Genomic DNA, 19,707 nt, shown 5'->3' on the forward strand with positions numbered 1-19,707 from the left:
AAAGCATGCCGGCAGCATTTGGGCTCGTCCTGCCGGCACTTCACGGCGGCCTCCCCCCACCCACCCACCCCACTGCTGCCGCACTCAATTTCGGCTTTTGGAGAGGAGGCGGGGTGACAACGCCCCTCCGCCCCTCCGGCGGGCGAGGAGGAGGCAGTGAGAGGCGAAAATGTCGACGCCCCTCCGCCCCCCACCGCCGCCGCCGCCATCAAAAAGCGGCGGAAGAAAATGCCGGAGGCCAGCCGCCGCCCCAAAACGAGCCGGCCGAGCTGGCAAAGCATGCCGGCAGCATTTGGGCTCGTCCTGCCGGCCCAGCTGCAAGGGTAGACTCGAGTATAAGCTGAGGGGGCGCTTTTCAGCACAAAAAACGTGCTGAAAAACTCGGCTTATACTCGAGTATATACGGTAGTTGTGAAAGCTTTATTAAAGATTATGCTTAGGGGTTCAGCTATATTAATTGAAAGTTTTTTTAAAAGTATGCACATAATCCATCTGGACCAATATAATGATGGTTTCAGGTTGCATAGGGCTTTTTCTACATTATCTTCTGTGAAGTCTATATGTGTTAAGTCATTGTTAACATTTTTGATACAATTGAGGAATGTCAGATAAGAGCCATCACTGTTTACAAAGACTGAGCCGAAGAATGTGTTGAAGAGGTTTGCTTTAACTGTTTCATCAGTACATTCTTTGCTGTTAGGTTCTTTTAGTGGTGGAATGGATTCCACCACTTGTTTCTTTAAGTTTATTGTTCACAAAATTATAGAAAGCACGATTGGAATTAGTGCGTAGGTCTTCTTGTTTGGTGTGATAATTGTTACATTCTGTTTTTATTTGGTTGCAAATATTTCTGTATCGGTTTTTGAAGTTTGCTACATAAACCTTTTTGGTTTTTTTCCAGAGGGATTTTTTTTTGGATTGAAGCTTTTTTATTGATATGGATAATTTGTTTTTTCTTTTGATTTTGGTGGTGATTTGTGGTACGTATAGTTTGATGATTTTATTGATTTCAAGTAGGAATACTTTATAGTGGTCTTCTGTAGTGATACAGGTTGAGAATAGATTTTGCCAGTCAAGGAATGAGAGATCATCGTTTATAAGGTCATAGTTAGCTTTTTTTAAATTGTAGTTTGGAGTACTATTGTTGTGACGATTTATGTGAGGGTGTATGTTTAGGCAAAAGTCTATCATGCAGTGGTCGCTGTTGGAAAAGGGTTCTTTTACTTGTAGATCATAAATTGAGTTTTTGTTATTACAAAAGATGAGGTCGAGGCAGTTCATGAGTCTAGTATTTTTAGTTACTAGTTTTTCAAGACCTAGGTTTGTAACTGCGTTGTATAATGTAGTATGGATTGGTTCGGTTGTACATTCATTTGTTATCCAGTTTATAGAAGGTAGATTTAGGTCACCCAGGAAGATGAGAGGATATGGGCAAGAGGTAGCCCATGTTAGTAATGGGGTTAATATATTTGCATGAACGATGTCGTAGTCAGGGGCTCTGTAGCATAGTATGAATCTAAGTGTGGTGTTGGGGGACAGGTCACATACAATAGTTTCAGGAAGAGAGTATTTATGTGCAACTTGAATATTTTTTAAGTTCAGTGATTTTTTGTAAAAGATAGCTACTCCACCACCTTTGTGGTGTTCACAATCTGATCTAAGGACTTGGTATTCTTTGTTTGAAATAACAGAGTCAGCGAGGAATGAGTTTAGCCATGTTTCACAAACAAATATGATGTCAAATGTACCATTGTTTAATAAGAGGATGAATTCAGGTAATTTGTTTACAATACTTCTTGCATTTATTAGTTTACATTTGAGACCTGTACATTTGAGACCTGTAGTATTTGGTGTAGGAGAGGTAAGGGGCGTGCATACCTAGTTTTGATTGGTAGTTGATTGAGGGTTATTTGTAACAGGTGAAGGGAGGGAGGTTGGTTGAGCAGTGAGTGGTTGATCGTTGGATGATTGGAGGTTTTGAATGGATTGTTGAATGTTTTGATTGAAGTGTGTTTGAGTGATAGGGCTTTGATTGAAGGATTTACTTTTTATGCAGTCAGCATAAAAATTACATTCAGATAGAATAAAATATTGCTAGGATTATGTTATTAGATCAGTGCACAGATGGTCTATGGAGACCCACTGGCTATTACAAACTTCTGTGCTGAGACTACCTTTGGACATGATGCAGACAAATGGCTGATGTCATCTTATACTACGCTAGTCCATGGATAAAAATTATAATATTTCCTTTGTTCCTGAAGGAGATTTTCAGAATCTTAAAACTATAGGTAGCAGTATTGTAAAATTACATTGTGCCATTTGGCATTATAATACAACTATTTCATGGAATGTTAGGGAAGAAGAGAATTTTGAAAGGTCATCTAATCTATTTCCACTGGTCTTTTCAACCAGATGAAAAGGCTGATAAATGTACAATCTTTTTTCTACTTGATAAAGGTACATTTTGCTGGCTATTGTTATTATATCATCAGCAAATATTGATTATCCCTTTGAACTATCAGCAAAGAATAAAACAAATAATGTAATAGTGTTGATTAATGAGAGACACTCAACTGATGGCTTGTCATATTTCAATATTATTACTGTTTTCCATTCCTTGGTGGAGCCATAGAGGTTCCTATAATTTTCAGGAAAATGCATGTTGTTTTTCACATATACAGGAAAGATGGACCCTTTCTTCTGATCTACCCCGAAACCTGATAGATTTGCTTAATTTCCGAACAGAGTTTCCCAAGGCATTCACAGGCAATTCTATCAAGGGTCTCGTTGGCCTTTGGAACATGTAGTCAAAACAATCTGGTGGTCAGCTTAAATAATAGATGAAGTTCAATTGTACTGCCTGAAGCTTGCAATATTTAACTATATTTTAATCCTACTAATGTAATGAAGAATATACAGCCATTCAGAGTCACTTTTAATTTAAATGGTATATAAGCCTTAATAAAATAATTAAAAAAATAAAAGAACTCAAGAACTCAGTGTATCTATTGCATCTAAGAAGGTCCTAAACTATTTACCACTTTTTAGGAACTATTTTAACACAATTCTTCAGCACAGCAATTCCTGAAAAGCACTCTACCTGGATGACTGAGAATCTTCAAACACACACACAAAGACAGAGAGAGAGATGGAGAGAGAAAGAAAAGACGGAGAGAGAAGAGAGAGAGAGAGCTGGAGAGAGAAAGAGAAGAGAGATGGTGAGAGAACAGAGAGAGAGAGAAGAGAGAGAGATGGAGAGGAGAGAGAGAGAGAGAGAGAAAGAGAGAGAGAGAGAGAGGAGAGAGAAAGATGGAGATGCTTTGAGCTGAAATCTTGATTAAAGAAAAAAATCTTTTCACTCTGCAATTTAAAAGCTTACTTTGTTTAAATGCTTAAGGCAAAAAGGGAAGAACTCACAACAGAATGCAGTGCAAATAACTAAGAATGCAAAGCCGTTCTTGCTTACTTTAATATTCTTAATAAAAGTATAAACAAGAACTGAAGTGGTAATGAATTTCTAACAAATCGTAGGAACCCACAGGGCTCTCCAGTCATGTTTTGTTTTCTGCACTTATTCCCACACCCTCGTGCCTCTTTTACTGACAATACCTCCTATAGCTATGTATTATTTATTTTATTATTTATTTAGAAAGCCCTGTACCAGTCAACCGGGTACATTGAAAAACAGGTCCCAAATGGGAACAATTAAAAGCAGTTTATGATAAACTTTAAAAACCATCAATTTATATTGAATTACATAAATAATTCAATAAAAGCTTCTAAAAATAAAATAAACGGCTTAAAAGCTTTTGAAACGGGGGGAAATAATGCCAGATCTGTAGGTGCACCGCTTTAATGAGTGCCTACAAAACAGGATAAATCTTAAACTACTGCCTGAAAGTTAAAAAGTTCAATGCCAACAATATCAGAATTTGGATAGCATGCCACAATATTGGGATAGCATGCCAAAATAACTATTATATAATTTAAGTAGTAATGTTTCTTTTCAGAGAATGTATGTTGTCAGATATTTAGTGTCACTCATTGACCACCCTCATGTTTTATCCTTTGTTTAAGCCTTTTAAGTATGCCAGGAAGAGAATGAAAGCCAGGCAGAAGAGAAGAATGCCATAAAAGATCATTTTAATACTGGGATTATGTTAGTATAACAATGTTTAACACTAAATAGAAGTTGGGGGAAATACTAGCTTATAATTTTATAATAATATTTATGACAGACATAGAACAATAGCACTTAGACTAATATATTACTCCATAATGCTTTACAGCACTGAGAGGTTTCAATGTCATTGTCCCCAATAACCGGGTCCTCGTTTTACTGACCTAAGAAGGATGGAAGACTGAATCAACATTTTGCCCTGTCAGGATCAAACTCCAGGCTGTGGACAGAGTTAGCGTGCAAAACTGCATTCTAACCATATGCCAGCAGGGCGCACTCACACACACACGTGTGTGTGTGTGTGTGTGTGTGTGTGTGTGTATATATATATATATATATATGTAGGTCTTTGGTTATTCGGGTTTATTCCCGCGTAAAATTGGAAATGTCTTGGCGACGTTTCGACGAAGTCTCATTCGTCATCTCCCAGAAGCACGAAGCTGAAGCCTGAAGATGACGAATGAGACTTCGTCAAAACGTCGCCAAGACACTTCCAATTTTACGCGGGAGAAAACCCGAATAACCAAAGACCTAAATACAAACACCCGCGAAAACCTCAGAAAACAAATATATAGATATAGATATACATACATACATACACACACACACACACACACACACACACATCAGTAGTGGGTTTCATTTACCTTTGCTACTGGTTCGAAATTGTGAGTGTGCGTGTGTGTTTGCTTCGCTCGCGCGTAGCGCTTCTGTGCAGAGCATCAATGATGACATCCAGGCAGGTGGGTGGAGCCTCCCACTGCACCACTATCGGTTCGCCACTGACACACATATATACACAGAGAGAGTGAGTGAGTGAGTGAGTGAGGGAGGGAGATTATAAAACGCATCTTTTTATCAGTTTCAACTGGAAGCTATTATTGCAGGACTACTGAATTGTCAGACTGACTGAACACTTTGCACAAAGAGTGATGCTTGGGGATGAAATGGCCCACTAAGTGATATTTCACAGATGGCAGCTTTTTGATTATTTTTGTCTAATAAATGAGCCACTGCTATTTATTTCTAATACTTGTACCTTTGTTGATGAGCTTCCTGGAGTGCTCTGCAATTTACTCAGATACATGAGTATTAATTTCACTTTTAAAAACACATGTAAAGAAAACTAAATAAATACTTAACAAACGTGGAACAGCTACGGAAAAGATTGTTATGGTTTTTAGAATAATGTAGTATAGACCTAATGACAATCAAACCCGTTATTTTGAGAAACAAAACTATCAAGGAAGCATTTTAGTTGCAATAATATCATCAAGATCTGTAGATACTTACTCTCTAAAATAGTCTGAAGTGCTCTCCAGTTTTTCAATGGCAAACTAATTTAAAGTGATGGGATTAAATAAGAAGGGCAATATACTGTACTGAAGAAAAAACTTCAAAAATTAAATAGAAGTGGTTACTTTTTACTGGAAAGTCTTTATTTCTTTTATGTAATAGGATCCATATTCAAACAATGTGATTAATGAAAGCAATATTTTACTATTTCTGGGCAATCAGTTTAAATAAAAACAAGATAGAAACTCCTCTTCTTGATGGTTGGAATACTCATATAACAGTTTTATATAAACACTCATATGTATATAAGTCTATTAAATTAAAGGTAGACCTCAACCTCTGACCTTAATGGAGCCTACTCCTGAGTAGTTGGGTTGGCCTCTGCTGCTCCTGCCTCCTCTCCACTCTGTGCTCGGGGATCAGGAGGAGGTGGTCCTTGCTCGGTGCCTGAGCTCCGTTGCTCCTCATCTCCACTGCCTCCCCTTTCTTCCCCACTCTCTTGGTTGTCCTGCCCCCATTCTTCCCTGCTGGCAAGCCATCCCAGATCATAAAAACCAATCCAATTTTACAACTTTTGTGGTGGTCATTGGGTGGTTGTTAAGCGAATCCACAGCCATTAAACAAACCAATGGCTTGCTTCATGTACATATCCAGTACTTTTTCATCCTATGTAATCAAAGACCTAGACCACTTAGCAACGTGCATTTCTACATGTACACTTCCCTTCTAAGAATGTATTGGAGGAGTGTCTTAACTCCAAAATGATAAGATAATATGGTTCTCTAATAATTCTTGTAAAAGCAATCTTGCCACTAAATCATACGCATTGTGTCACGTATCGCAATGTTTTTGCCTTTGCGGAGCCGGGGTGGGTGGGGTCTGCGTATGATGCATCCGGCCCATGGGCCACCAGTTTGACACCCCTGCACTACATTATCTTTTGGATATTCAAAGCAGAAGAGGGTTACTATACTGAATTTTCTTGCATCCTGGTTCCCACGTCTTCCAATGTTAATATTTATAAGATCAACTACTCCTGTGGAAGTGATACTATTAATTACACTAAATTATTACATTTGTTGATACAATGAATATTAGAATCAAGCTACAGAAATATATTTTATAAAACAAAATGCTACATTTTGTGATGACCCAGGGCAGGGCACAGCTAGCTGATAACTCGAACTCCCCTTTATTGCTCCAATTTTCCCCCAAACGCTCCCATGTTTATGGCAAGTCACTCACACACACACCTCCAGCAAGCCCCTGGCTACAAGTAGTCCAGCAAAACACTGTTAGTACGATAGCTTCAAGGCGACAACAGCTTCAAGGCAAGAAGTCCAGCAAGGCAAGGGAACAAGGCAATGAGTACAACAAAGCAAAGGAACAAGGCAATGAGTACAATGAAACAAAAAAAACAACAACAAGGCAATGAGTCCACAAAGGAACAAGGCAATGAATCCACGGACTTGGCGACGGCAACAACACACAAAACTCCATGAATTCTGTGCTTGTTCCCAACAAGCACCCTCCCTACAGTGTCTCCTAAAGTCTCAGTCACCAGGTGTGCCTTGCGAATAGGAGCGGGATGCTCTCCTCCCGAGTAGTTGGTTTGGCCTGCACTGCTCCCTCCTCCTGTCCACTCTCCGTGCTCGGGGATCAGGAGGAGGTGGTCCTTGCTCGTTGCCTGGGCTCCATCACTCCTCACCTCCACTGCCTCCCCTTTCTTCCCCCCCTCTCTCGGTTGTCCTGTCCCTGTTCTTCCCTGCTGGCAAGCCATCCCAGGTCCAAGGGACCAGGGGATGCCTCGTCCTGCTCCTCCCCATGTTCCTCCGGAACCAACAAAGCCGTCCCCTTGACCTCCGTTGGCTCCAGCTCTGGCGCGTCCTCCTCTGCTGACTAAGGCTCCAACGGGGTCATGATACATTTATTGTCATTAACAAAAACCAATAGTTAGGAGGTCAAAATAGATACGTTCACATCTAGATTTTCTTAGAGTATATTATTTCCTTCCCACAATGAGTGATCCCCCTTAACTGTAAGTATAAGTATAAACTGTAAGTAAGTATAAAAACTCACTTAAAAGGTTTCAAACAGCTAGATAGATATAGATTGCTATCATAGCTGCCCTCTTAGTAAGAACAGATGGAGCAACAGAACTTTGTATTCAGCATATGCAATTGCATAAAATATGAAGCTTTTAAAAACACTGATGTGGTCTAATGTTTATTAACAGAAAAATGTGCTACACAGCTACAAATCAGAAAACAGAAATTGTACTATATTAATCTACACTTTCAACATCTGCTTAACTACTGATTAAATTATGTCAGCTTTGTTCTCAATACAGCACTAATAGAGACAAATACAAATTTATGGATGCTTTTGCTCTATTAAAAAAAAAGCACATCCGCTCAAGTTTTTTCAAATTCCATTAATTTTATTAGAAAGCAATGGATATTCTGGGCACTCTCTCACAAAAATCTAAATCACTTAATAAGAGTTAAGATTTCTCTGGATACCTCTTTGTAGTTGTGCTCATTGAAATATTCAGCCTTACAAAACAGTCTTAGCAGACTATGGGCTGCATCAACCCAAGGACAACGTCAAAATTAAGGGAAGTGATAGCAGTACTCTATACTGCGCTACTGAGGTTACATTTGGAATACTATGTCCAGTTCTGGTCACCATAATACAAAATGATGCTGAGGCCTTAGAAAGAGTGCAGAGGAGCAACTGAGGGAAGACATGATAGCAGTCTTCCAATATTTGAAGGGATGTCACAGAGAAGTAGGCATGGATTTGTTCTTCATAACACCTGAGGGTAGAACAAGAAGCAATAATTGGAAGCTTATCTGAGGAAGGCCCAACCTGGAAACAAGGAGGAATTTCTTAACATTGAGATTCCCAGAATTGTGGGTGCTCCATTGCTGGAGGTTTTCAAGAAAAAAGTTAGACAACTATTTGTCTGAGATGGCATGAAGACTCCTGCACTGGGCACAGGATTGGAGAAGAAGATCTCCAAGATCCAGCCCTATGATTCTATTATTATTGATAGTGTATTAATCCTACATGAATTACCATATTTTTTGGATGATAAGACGCACCAGACTATAAGATGCACCTAAATTTACAGGAGCAAACCAAGTTTTTGGCTCTGTGTGTTGCGTTTTCGCCCTACCAGGCCCCCAGAACACTCTGCAGTGCTCCGCACAGCCTGTTTTTGCTAAAAAAGGACCCACTTTCGCCAAAAATGCACCTGTTTTTGGCCTGCAGAGTGCTTCTGGGGGCCGGGGAGGGCTAAAACATGAAAAGTGGAGAGCTTAGGAGCCCAAAAAGCCCATATTCAGTCTATAAGAAGCACCTAAATTTTCACCCACTTTTAGGGGAGGGGGGGGAAAGGTGCATCTTATACTCCGAAAAATACAGTAGCTATTTGTGAATATATAAGTTCATTTTTGCTCCGTTTCAGTTAAACCATTTGAAAGAACAAATTTCTTTCAGTGAAACTATTGGGGATTTTATTATGAGAAACTAGAAAGTATAAACCTTTAACTAAGAATGTTTATTTATATGGTATATCCTATCTTTCATTCAAATGCTGTTATTAAAACAAATTTAGATCGTTTAAAAATATAACTTTTCAGGAAGATATTGGCAATATCATTTTTCACCAAAAACTGCCCCAATTGTTATGAATATCAGTTTAAAACCTGAATATCTTGCTCACTGCTAAAAACTCATTTACTCCCTGTGAAAATGCCTACTATCGATGCTAAGTAGAACGCACAGATACCCACAGAATTTATAAAGTGAAACATTAAATTTACAGCAATTTTATGCTAATATAAAACGATGTGAAATATTTTATAACTGTACAAACAAAACTTCCACAAATGCAATACATTTTAACATCAACGCAAGAATAAGTCAGTAATAATACACACACATATACTTTCAATTTACAATATTTATATATTTCATAGTTTCTCATAATGTGAGAGAAATAGGTGGTTAATTATTATTGTCATTATCAGAGTATTTTATAAAATCATATCATACAGAAAAAAGTATTTTTCTCCCTTATTTTCTTCATCTTTCAATTTATATGTTAATTTTTCCATTATCACACTAGACCATACGTTATCATACCAGTTTTTCTTATATGCCCCTTCTAGATGTTTCCAATATTTTGCTATTACTAATCTAGCAGCCATTCATAAAAAAATAGTCCTTTGCATTTCAGATTTGTATTGTTTTTTATACTACTAAAATGTGTCTTTACATATGGGCATCATAGGGCAACAATTTTTGAACTAAGGTACCCCATATGGGTTAACTTAGACAATGCACCTAAAATCTGACAACTCAAGACTCTCGTGGGATTCAAATTTGTGGTTGCTTCAGTGCTGCTGCGCTACCACCAGGAGGTTCAATACACTTGTTTCACCCTGGCCATCAAGAGGCTTAGTAAACCAGTCCCTCCTCTGACCACTGGAGATCAAGAAGAGTGGTCCCACCCTAGCTCTCTGGAGGTTGGGTAGATTGGTGCCACCATTAGCTGCCAAAGGACAATCAGCTGCAGTCAAGCCAGCAGAAAGTCAGAAGTTGGAAGTGCTCCTGCTCCCACTGCTTTTTTTATGCCCTTCATCATTCTATTTCTGTTTAGGCAAGGAAATATTTCTGAAATGTTGACTTAGTTGGTCACAGAGTCCCTATTCACAATGGTAAAAGGCAGTGGTGGGATTCAAATAATTTAACAGAGAACCGGTTCTCTGCCCTAATGATTTCTTCCAACAGCCAGTTCACCAAACTGCTCAGAATATTAACAACCGGTTCTCCCAAAGTGGTGCGAACTGGCTGAATCCCACCACTGGTAAAAGGCACAAAAGATTTATCTATTCTTTAATTAGCAATTAAAGCAATTTCCTGAAATATTTTGTTCTAAAATTTACTAAGTTTTGACTTGTAATGAATGGAAAGTATGAATGGCCTTGGAGAGAGAAGATACTGCCTAAGAAATAATCAGTCAAACGAGGCAGGAGCCTGCAATTGCATAATTGTCAGAGAAAGAAACTTAGAACAGTTTCTTTGCCTTCAGACTTGCAAGGTTCTATCAATGTAGCCTTACAATAATGTTCATCTTACTGTGTTTCCTATCCGTTTTATCTGAGAGGTCTGATACCAATCTTGCAAATCTGAAAGCACAAACTTCCTGCCTCTGTTTTTAGCTACTTGATCCATTAGAACAGATCTTTCTCTGACCATTAAGTGACCTGCAAGCTCCTGCCCTTCTGGTCTATCTCTCTTGTTATTAATACTATTGTATTACCAATCTCTTGGCAATAAATTTTACATGTAAATTGATCCTCTATTTATTTATTCTTCTTACAGTATAGGAGAGGAAACTTTCAATGTATTCTTTCTGTTTTCGGTAATCTTGCTTTTTCTACATAATTTTGACATTTAAATTTGCCTCAACTTTTCAGATGTGGGCCTTCATTCTTCACGTTTTTTAATCTTGACTTTTTCTTATTTTCATTGCTGGAGATTATGAATAAGTGTGTTTTAGTCATATATACAAAATAGTAGCCAGTTTGTATCATCTACTGGTGACAATAAACTTTAATGCAGATGGTTCTCTAAATAGCTTTCCCTTTATACAAAGGAAGATAAAATAAGATGTCCAATAAATAATAAAATAAAATAAATAAAATACTCTCATGCTGAGTATCATAAACACTAAAAAAAATCCTTCGCTTTTGAATTTGACAATGACCGCTATCTTTTCCCCAATATTTCCTTAATGTTTCCACAGAATGAAAACAAATGCCTGATGCACATCAGCATTTTAAAAAAGATACATTATAAACCATAGGGATGTGGTGGCTTAGTGGCTAAGATGCTGAGGTTGTTGACTGAAAGATCGGCAGTTCAGCAGTTCGAATCCCTAGTGCCGCTTAATGGGGTGAGCTCCTGTTACTTGTCCCAGCTTCTGCCAACCTAGCAGTTCGAAAGCACGTAAAAAATGCAAGTAGAAAAATAGGGACCATTTTTGGTGGGAAGGTAACAGCATTCCGTGTGCCTTTAGCATTTAGTCATGCCGGCCACATGACCACGGAGACGTCTTCGGACAGCGCTGGCTCTTCGGCTTTGAAACAGAGATGAGCATCGCCCCCTAGAGTCGGGAACGACTAGCATATATGTGCGAGGGGAACCTTTACCTTTAACTATATGTGACTAAATGAAAATATAACCTTTTGGTCTATATTTTTATTATTCCATTGTTTCTTTTTATAATTTTATTTTCATCCATGATTGAAAACATTTTAAACCTCACAATCAAAGCCAAGTACCATGTCTGAATGAACAATCTAAACAAGATACAAAAATAAAAGCAGACAGCCAATCAATATTATCAACAAGGAGACTATAGTCTTTGAAATAAAAATGTGAGGTAGCTGTTCACATTTGTTGCGTTTTCTTGCTGGTTTCATTCATATAGCCAGCAACAGACTTTCAGAAAATTAACAAACAGTGATATTTTGATCCTGTGAAATAAGTTGCAAATCTGTACCAAAGATGCTTTCCCAAAAGGCGATTGGACTTTGGGTTGTTTTTTTCCTCCTTGAAAATGTTTCACTTCTCATCCAAGAAACTTACTCCCCACCATTCAATCAGAACTGTAGAAGCAGCTTCTCAGAAGAGAAGCAAAATGTTTTTATGGGGGAAACCCCCCCCCAAAAAAAAATTCCAATTGCCTTTTGGAAAAAGATCTTTGAGACCTGGATGATTGAGAATCTCCACAGACATATTATAAAGCTGTTGTGTTTATTTTTAGTACTGACTTGTGACTCAGATTAATTTCATTTACAGATTTCAATCTCTGGAACATCAAAGGGAGATAGAAGTATGAAAAGAAGCACTCTGAAATAAGAGCTAAAATAAACCAAGTTTGAATTAAAAATGAGGAGCCCATAACTCTGTTTAGGCATTATCCAATTCTCCTTTTTAATGCTACATACATTGTAGTGGGCCAGGCATATTGCTGACTATTGCCAGGACAAGACTGAGAAGAAGTCTTTCATTGTAGCTGCCAGCACATTCTGCTGCCAACAAAATGCATCTACATGGGTAGAATGGATGTAGGTTGATGAGGGCCTCCACCTACAACAGGCATCATGATTGCCATCAATAGTGTAACATGGGAATTGGTATGAGAATGCCTGACATTTCCAAAGTTCAATATTAATGTGGATGCTTGACTAGCACTATCAAACTTAGCCTATCTCAGTGTTTCTCAACTTTAGCGACTTTAAAATGTGTGGACCAGCTCGTAAAATTTCTTGTGAATGGTTGAATTCTGGGAGCTGAAGTCTACATATCTTAATAGAATAGTATAGTATAGAATAGAATTTTTATTGGCCAAGTGTGATTGGACACACAAGGAATTTGTCTTGGTGCATATGCTCTCAGTATACATAAAAGAAAAGATACGTTCATCAAGGTACAACATTTACAACACAATTGATGGTCAATATATCAATATAAATCATAAGGATTGCCAGCAACAAAGTTACAGTCATACAGTCATAAGTGGAAAGAGATTGGTGATGGGAACGATGAGAAGATTAATAGTAGTGCAGATTTAGTAAACAGTTTGACAGTGTTGAGGGAATTATTTGTTTTTAAAGGAACTAAGATTAAAACTAAGATTTTTAAAGGAACTAAGATTAAAAAACTCTGGCCTACCCCAAAGAATGATCTGTTAGGATATCCCCACCTAATTGCAATAACCTATTTTCAAATGGTTGCTTGAAAAGCAAATGGATGTGCAATCCGCAAAATGGTAAAGCAATCAGATGTGTCTTTCCTACAATTTTCATAGAAAAGACTCATGGCCAAGGCCTTTTCTATGCTTAAATAATTTTTCTTTGTAACAATTTTCTTGAGCCTAGAGAAAGCAATGCAATGTCAGATTCTGCTCATGTTTTTTTTATTATATTTTTAAAACATTCAAAATGTATTTAAGGCATTTTTCATATCATTCTATTTCTCAACATTAATAAAATACTGCTTTGATTGAGATGCTAGGGAAAACTAAGGTGATCAATATTTAGGTTATTGTTTCTATGCTGAACTGAAATGTTTAAATGGCTGCATTTTATTCAGGATGCAACTGCATATTTTTGCATTTTATTTTTATATGTACTCATTACAGACGATGTTATTATGAAACATTACACAGTCATGCTTTTAAAAAGTAACCTATAGACAATAATTTTTACTAGTCAATTTCATGGGAGAATAGTTTCTTACAATTTCCAGAACATCATAACAACTACCAATTTTTCTATCTAACATTTTCAGATCTGTTACTCAGCAACAAGATCATAGTTAACTAGGATAATTTTTTCACAGGTAATGGTTTCTAGTAAGCAGTGGGAATTTTTATTTCCAACTGCAGACAGTGTTGTAGGATAGCAGTTTTCGAAAAGTTCTATGAATACTCATGTAAGCAATGTCCCCAATTGGTAACAGACAGTTATTAAATATTTCTTCCTATGTGAACTTTCAAATTGCTGTGCATAGCAAAATGAATTCAGCTTTTTCTAAAAGGAAGAAGAAAAAAGTGTTGCTTCTGCCCTCATAAAGTCTATGATTATGAAATGACAAAAGAAATTAAAGGTAGTACAGACAGAAATTTCAAAGACTTCTCTACTACATATATGTTTATAGGAGATTAAATATATTAAAATGCACAAATGGAAGTGAGCTCCACTTTCAATCTTATTTATACTTTGCCAATTATTTGTATCGTTTCAAAATACAAACAGTAATGTTTTTGTTATTAACCAACATAAGCTCCAAATTTAAAACTTTTTCACATATTGTCTTAATTAAAGTGATAAAGGTTACAAAACCATTTCAGTGTGGGGAGGTGGGACTATTATGGCTGTTTTTGTGTATGCGACTGTTCTTTATATTATGTCTTTGTTTTAAACTGTATAAGGGTGTTGTAAACCACCTAGTTTTTTGAAGTGGGATGGTTATAAATAAATTTCTAAAGTTCAGGGACTGCAGAACATTTTGTTGTAATGAAAGTTTAAGCCAAGAGTGAATCTTTTCAGGTGTGACTGTGTCACCAAAATACTCTAAAGGTCTTCTCTAAAGCACAGCATGAAATCATCCAGGAAGTTAAAATTAATTAATAAAAATGAGGAACATCAGAGAGCCCAGGATAGAGCCCTGCTCTTCAGACTGATACACAGCATCTTGTTTTAGATGCTGAGAAGGTCTTTGATATGGTTCAAATTGAACTCATGAATTGCATTTTAAACAGATATTAGTTTCCCAAAGGTGCTTTTCAAAAGGCAACTGAACTTCTTGGCTCTTTCCTTGAAAATGTTTTGCTTCTCACCTAAGAAGCTTCTTGGATGAGAACTGAAGAAGCTTCATGAATGAAAAGTGAAGCGCTGGAACAACCATGACTTGGATGATTGAGAATCTCCACAGACAAAATATAGGTTTCTACCATCATTTTATGCTGGATTTCAATTAGATATCTTTAGCCATTGGTTATCACAAAACTGTATGTCTTTCAACTAACAAGTTATCATGGTACTTGTCAAGAATGCTCTTATCTCCTTCAATTTTAACCACTGGCTTCATCTTTTAGACAGTGCCAAGATTTTAAGACTGTGGCGGTATTTAATATTGAATGTAAATTGTTCTTATATGCTGATGAGATGACTATCCTTGAATGTAATGTCATTACTAAAGCTTATTGAAGTTGCATAATATGGTTTAAATTCTTGCTATTCCACTACCTAGAATAACTCTAATTGGGTGCCTTTGGGATCCACTACCTATAGACTACTGAAAGAGATTATGATTGCTAATGCTGCATGGATAGATTTGTGTTTATGTTATTCTTGAAGTAAATCATGGTATGTTAAGTTAAATATATCTAAATATATACAGGCAATTTCAGTAGACATAAATAGATTGTTAAAATGTCCACTAAATCTCTACGGCAAGAGTAATACATATTTTAAGAAGGATTCCAGTATTAATCCCTATTAGATATTCTACACGGATAGATAAATTAATGAGGTTTTTTAAAAAAATAGCAAGCTAAAGCCCCTCAAATATCTTTGGCCAAACTGAAACGTTTTTATGATGAAGATGATATAACCAACCCAATTTCAGTTGAATCACTGGGCTTTTATTTTAACATATATGTTTTTTCTAGAACAAGACTTCATATGAGAATTCCTCTCTTGGAGTTTAAATAAATAATACCTAGAAATCTTAGTAGGTTTTATGGTCCAGAAACATTTGAAAAGAATTTTCACCTTCAACCTTTAATATGGAGGCAATTATATTTTAATCCCAACTCATATGATACAACTAATATTGAACAAGCCGTATTTTAAAATAGTGGGAAACATGTACGGAATTGAAATGATTTGGCGAAATATGGGATAAATATTTTAAACAAACTAATTGGTTGTTTTAAAGACTTTGAGAGATTGCTATTTAAATATGATTTACCTATAACATTCACTTAACTGTGTGACAATTCAACAAGTGCATTGTTTGAATTGAAACAAATCCAATGAAACTTAGAATTAGTTATATAACTAAATTTTAGAATGTAGAATTGGAATATCTGGTTTTGGAGATCCATGAGTCAAAGGGTTAAAATTATAAAATAGTCTTCTTATGATTTAAATATGAAATTAATTCACTTTCTTCTTTTAATAAAAGATGGTGTGTGTGTGTGTACATACATATTTTATTTATTTGGGACATAGATGATCTTTGGCCTAGTAAAATACATTTCAATTCTACAGAATAAGTATAAAATGTAAAAATTATGAAATACTTTAAAACAATACAGGATAAATCAGCACATAGGTAAAATATGTAAGCCATTAGAGATTATTTTGCAAAGATTAAGCTATGTGAATATTGCTTAAGAAAGAAGATCATCGAAAGCTACTGCAGAAATCACCAGAACTGGAATGGCATTGCACTGTGTACCATGTTCCCATGGCAACTAGCCATAGGAAGATTAATGTTTCATATTCACTCTGCAGTATATGTCTAAATAAAAAATTTCATAGACAGCACAAGGTCTTCGCTGAAGGTATCCACACAAAATCTGATTTTCATATTTTATATAATTTCAGTTAATTTTGAATGGGAACAGATAAAGGCAATGTGCCTCCAGTGTGTGATCCTATTCATCTAAGCGTAAATCAACTTAAAATGAGAAACAAAATAGCTTCTGTTCAAATATTATCTTGCATATCCTGATCAAAAATCCCCACAAAAGCAGCAATAGCTAACAATCTGCATTTACTTCATGGCATACGCAGCATATATAGGAATTGTTATGGTGCGAAGCTTAGGGCCTTGCAAAGTACCCAAGTACATAGCTTTTAAAGAAAGAAATTCATTAACGACGGGTCCTTGGTGCTCTTTGAGGTTGACTGTTTTCTTGCAGATATTTCATTATTCAAACTAGTTAACATCAACAGTGCAAGTTCATTACCCATCATGAATGCCAAAACATAAGTTTACTTCAATGGATTAAAAAAAGGAGTAGTAATACAATCTCCAAAAATCTGCTTCTGCAAATGTTATTTACAGAAAAGAGAGCCTGAATTTTAAAACTCATTAAATAAAAAGAACTTTAAGATAAGATAGCTTTTTAAAGATAAGATAAAATAATCTTTATTGTAACTTTTTTCTGTGAGCACACTGGCATACAAAAAATGAAATTCTGATGCCTGCTCTCAAAGCAGGCATCAGAATTGCCTGTTCAGTTTTCCTATTTTTGTCACTTTAGGATTGCCATCTTCCAGCTGAAATCAATCCTAGAGATTCCTCCCAATAAGTATCTACAAGAAACATACTCATACACATGTTATCTGTCTGTCACCCAGCACATGCAAGAGAGCTCTCTGAAAAAAGGAAACACCAGGAAAATATTAAAGTAATGTTAATTTAAATATGTAAATTTTCTGTAAAACATTTACAGGTTAATTGCCTATTAAATGTAAAAATAGTTTATTGCTAGGAGCATATTCACATATAAACTATGGTATTTCCCCTTACATACATATGTGCATATACATATGCACATATATATATATATATATATATACACACACATACACCCATCTTTTATTAAAAGAAGGTGCAGAAAAGACTGTAATGAGTTGTAATGAAAAGGAAGCTGAATTAGGAAAGAAAAAGAAAAAAACAAGATAGAGATGAACTGAAGGATGAAATAGCTGAACACAGGAAGATAGGACATTTGTACTGGGCTCATCAAGGATAACACCACGGATACTTACTCCACCCAAATTACTATTGAGTGTAACGGTTCCTTTTTCCAGGTAAGTATGCATACCTTGCTACTATACTTAGGATGGAATTGCTTAGATCAGCTCATTCAATACGATAACAATAGAAGAAATCTTTGATGTACAGGAGAAAGAGCTCTTTCTAGTTTGCAAGACATATATTTTTGTTGCGCTGTAAAGCAAACACTTTAGAACAGTGGTTCTCAATCTATGGTCTGAGGATTCCTGGGGGGCCGTGATGACTTCACAAAGGCTCTGCAAAGGCTTGAAGAAATTTTATGATTTAAATCTTGAGTTAAGTCTTGGTGGTCCGTGGCCACAAAAGATATGTAAAGGAGATCCATGGTGAAGAAAAGGTTGAGAACCACTACTTAGAAGGTGCATATACGTATCTCCCATTGAGCAGAAGAGGGGCAGAAGCCAGTGCCATTATATCTGCCTGAGAGCAAGGACACAAAATGTGCCAAATCCGGCTGCTTGTTTATCTGCAGCTTAATGACTCATTTGCACCCTATGTCTGGCTCCATTTTGCAAATATTATTAGGAGTAAAATCTTGGTTCCTTTTACAGGAATCAAGATACTTATGATTACTAAAATAAAGAAGAGAAATCAAATATTTATGTATTGCTACTAATCATCTCCACTTATGTCTTACGGCAAGCACAAAGAGAAGGAAGATGCTGACTGGAAAGGTATCTTGGCATTTATTGTTGGCTAGCCAAAGGGAAGGAAGTAGCAATTGGGACAGGCAATTCTGTTACTAAACCACATGGTTATAAAGTGAGACATCAAGTGACTTGCTTAAATTAAGGCATCAGTTCCAATTGTGGTTTATTTTTATTTACTTATTTATTAGATTTTTATACCGCCCTTCTCCCGAAGGACTCAGGGCGGTGCACAGCCAAGTAAAAACAACATGCACATAGACAAAGTTAAAAAACTGATTATAAAATGGCCAATTTAAAATTAAAACTAAAGTAACAATGGTTGTTAAATAGATCACTGCAGTTAAGTGCAATGTCACAGGACCATGATTTACAGCTTCCCTACTGACTGTGTTTGCTGATTGTGAAAGTCACAGATGGTGATCATGTGAGGACAACATGCTGTGAGCATTGTGAATGCATGCCGGCTGCCAAACACCCAAATCATGATCACATGACCTCAGAGACACTGCAAGGGCCCCAAGCTTGAGAACCAGCCTTTTTCAGTGCCACTGTAATGTTGAATGGTCACTAAATGAGAAGCCAGTAATAAGGACTACTTGTAAATTACTTGGGAGAGATACAACTTCTTGCAGGCTATTTCTTACCCACTGGAAACATTGACGCCTGTGATTACCCTTATTCCATGGACCAGAGGTCAGGAAAGTTCATCATGACCTCTTGGAAAGATACACAAATTAATTCCAATTTTGACAATGTGGCAGTTGAGGTGTGATCCAACCAGGGAATTCCATGTACTCAAGAGCTCAAGAACCGTGGGCACAGATCAGAGGTACATTTGAGTTCATAACTCTATTTACAGTAAATTGATTATATGATACAAACTTGAACAGGAATATAAATTGAAATATGTGAATTTTGATAGTACAATGCAAAATTTCCACACTAAGACCTACCTCACTGATTTCAGTTATTCCTGACAGAACAAATAATGCATGAACAGATCACTAGAATCCTGCACAAATTTTGTTTGCAAAATCATTATGACTATTTGAGGCCAGCAAGCAGGTACTGAAACAACAAAATATGTAATAGACTCCTATCGGTTAAAGAAAGTTAGAGTTTGCTTTTTTTTTGTACCATTCTAGTGTTGTGGTTTTTGCTTCATTTTGTAGTGGCAGT

At 36.6% G+C, this 19,707-nt stretch overlaps 1 protein-coding gene across 4 annotated transcripts in view; it reads right to left on the bottom strand.

The window, feature by feature from the left end:
* The window catches only part of EFCAB11 (EF-hand calcium binding domain 11), a 91,158-nt gene that overhangs the window by 56,265 nt on the left and 15,186 nt on the right, over window positions 1–19,707 (bottom strand). The window contains exon 6 of one of the 4 annotated variants that reach the window (XM_058162529.1): window positions 7,259–8,297. The exons of the other annotated variants lie outside the window; for them this stretch is intronic. Within the exon in view, the coding sequence (XP_058018512.1) occupies window positions 8,069–8,297 (229 nt within the window). The 3' untranslated portion in view covers window positions 7,259–8,068. Of the gene's footprint in view, window positions 1–7,258; window positions 8,298–19,707 lie in introns of those variants that run through there. 4 annotated transcript variants of the gene reach the window in all.

This window comes from Ahaetulla prasina, chromosome 1 (genome assembly GCF_028640845.1).
Source record: "Ahaetulla prasina isolate Xishuangbanna chromosome 1, ASM2864084v1, whole genome shotgun sequence".
Classification (NCBI taxonomy): Eukaryota; Metazoa; Chordata; class Lepidosauria; order Squamata; family Colubridae; genus Ahaetulla; species Ahaetulla prasina.